The sequence below is a fragment of the Nicotiana tabacum genome, chromosome 20 (genome assembly GCF_000715075.1).
Source record: "Nicotiana tabacum cultivar K326 chromosome 20, ASM71507v2, whole genome shotgun sequence".
Lineage (NCBI taxonomy): Eukaryota > Viridiplantae > Streptophyta > Magnoliopsida > Solanales > Solanaceae > Nicotiana > Nicotiana tabacum.
Window position 1 is genome coordinate 37,673,280 of NC_134099.1, and position 2,037 is coordinate 37,675,316.

Consider the following 2,037-nt stretch of genomic DNA (forward strand, 5'->3'; position numbering starts at 1 on the left):
TCGCATTGCATAAATGCGATCGCATTTTGCATCGCATCTTCGTCCTTCAGTGACCTTCATGGTTTGTTTGCGGTTCACTCTGCGGTTCGCATGTTGGTTCTGCGGTCGCATAATGGACCGCATTCTTGACTTGAGATTTAACCCAGATCTCTGCTTTTGTCTGCGATTTGACGTGCATTCTGTGGCTCGCATGTCTGATCTGCGATTGCATAATGTATCGCAGACCAGCATTTTTGCTACATTTTGCTCTTTTCTTGTCTTTTTGCTTCCATTTCCATGTTCTTGGGTTCTCAGTACTTATGTACTGTAGAAACAACAAAACTATATAAGTAACGGAGATAATTGCATTAAAACAAGCTAAAATCTAAGCAATTAGTATTGAAATATGCCGAAATTCTCCGGCACATCACATATTCCTCGAATGTTTCCGTGGGAGATTATGCCAATTCAAAAGGCATGCCACGACTCACCGGTTAGGGGTCCTCATGGGGGAAATCGAACGGCCTCTAAGGTGCTTGAATGTGGTTAATTGACCGTCAATCTATCGTTATGCCAATCAAATGGTCAAAGCTTGTGACCAATGCCAAAGGCAAGGATCAATCTCCAAGAGGCATGAAATACCAATGCACTTGATGGAAATAGAAATCTTCGACGTATGGGGAATTGATTTTATGGGTCCCTTTGTAAGCTCTTGTGGGATGAAATATATCTTGGTAGCTGTGGACTATGTGTCTAAATGGGTTGAAGCAATTTCCTTACCAAACAACGAGGCAAAAAGTGTGACCACATTCTTAAAGAAAAACATATTCACTTGGTTTGACACTCCTAGAGCCATTCTTAGTGATAGTGGGTCTCATTTCTGTAACAAGGCTTTCACGGGGATACTAGAGAAATATGGCGTCAAGCATAATGTGGCCACACCTTATCACCCCCAATCAAGTGGTCAAGTTGAGGTTTCCAACTGGGAGATAAAGAGCATTCTAGCAAAGACTGTTAATGCAAACAGGACCGATTGGTCAAGGAATCTAGATGGCGCATTGTGGGCGTATCGCACGGCGTACAAAACTCCTATTGGCACTTCTTCTTATCGGTTAGTCTTCGGCAAAGCTTGTGATCTACTCATAGAACTGGACACAAAGCCATGTGGGCTCTGAAGATGTTGAACTTGGACTGGGCTGAAGCTGCAAGTTTGAGGTTAACACAACTCAATGAAATGGAGGAATTCTGTTTCCATGCATATTAAAGTGCAGTTATGTATAAAGAAAGGATGAAGTTCGTCTACAACAAAAAGATCTTGAAGAGGGAGTTTATGTCGGGTGACTTGGTTTTGCTCTTTAACTCAAGGCTCAAATTGTTTCAGGGCAAGCTCAAATCAAAATGGTTCGGTCCGTTCAAGGTGGTCAATGTCACTCCTTTTGGAGCTGTGGAACTAGAATCGGAGGATGGACTCCGAACCTTCAAAGTGAGTGGCCAACGAGTCAAGCACTACTTGGGCACATATGGAGAAAAACATTTGGTGAAGCAGTTGGCTCACAAAGATGGTCCGTGCCCAACCAATGAGTGAATCCAAAGGAACGCCAACTTCGTCATGCCGCGACGTTAAATTAAGCACTTCATGGGAGGTAACCCATGTGTGGTAGCATCCTTTTTGTCCTTTAAATTTTTAATTTTTTTAGATAGATTTACTTGAGCAATTTAAAGTGTGTGTTAGAGTGTAGGGGTTTCAAACGATCGTTACACTGGGTAAGATTGCATGTGAAAGGGAAGAAAAATCACCTTGGGAATCTTGCTACACAAATGCGGTCGCATTTTCACTATGCAGACCGCATTGTGGTCGCAAACCAGGGCAGTGTGTTTGGCAAAAATTGGTGACAAGAATGCGGCAAGGATGTGCACTTTATGGACCGCATTCTCAGTATGCGATCACATAGTGCACCGCATTTCCACCCTCAGGCAATTCAACTTAAATCCACTGCATAACACTTATGCGGTCGCATAGTGTGTTATGCAGTGGCTTACCCATCGCAATTCTACCAG

The 2,037-nt window shown here is 43.1% G+C and overlaps 1 protein-coding gene across 1 annotated transcript; it reads left to right on the forward strand.

Moving 5' to 3' along the window:
• The first annotated feature begins 549 nt into the window (after positions 1 to 549).
• On the forward strand, positions 550 to 1,564 carry LOC142174345 (uncharacterized). The gene is made up of 3 exons (XM_075240126.1): positions 550 to 610; positions 748 to 1,143; positions 1,251 to 1,564. Exons 1-3 carry the CDS (start codon positions 550 to 552, stop codon positions 1,562 to 1,564), a joined length of 771 nt encoding a protein of 256 aa, XP_075096227.1.
• The last annotated feature ends 473 nt before the right edge of the window (positions 1,565 to 2,037 follow it).

Coding starts and splice junctions, on each gene's coding strand:
- LOC142174345 (XM_075240126.1), top strand. CDS start 550: ATGCCAATCAAATGGTCAAAGCTTGTGACCAATGCCAAAGGCAAGGAT. Junction 611..747: donor CAAGGATCAATCTCCAAGAG/GCATGAAATACC, acceptor AATGGGTTGAAG/CAATTTCCTTACCAAACAAC. Junction 1,144..1,250: donor AGAACTGGACACAAAGCCAT/GTGGGCTCTGAA, acceptor ATTAAAGTGCAG/TTATGTATAAAGAAAGGATG.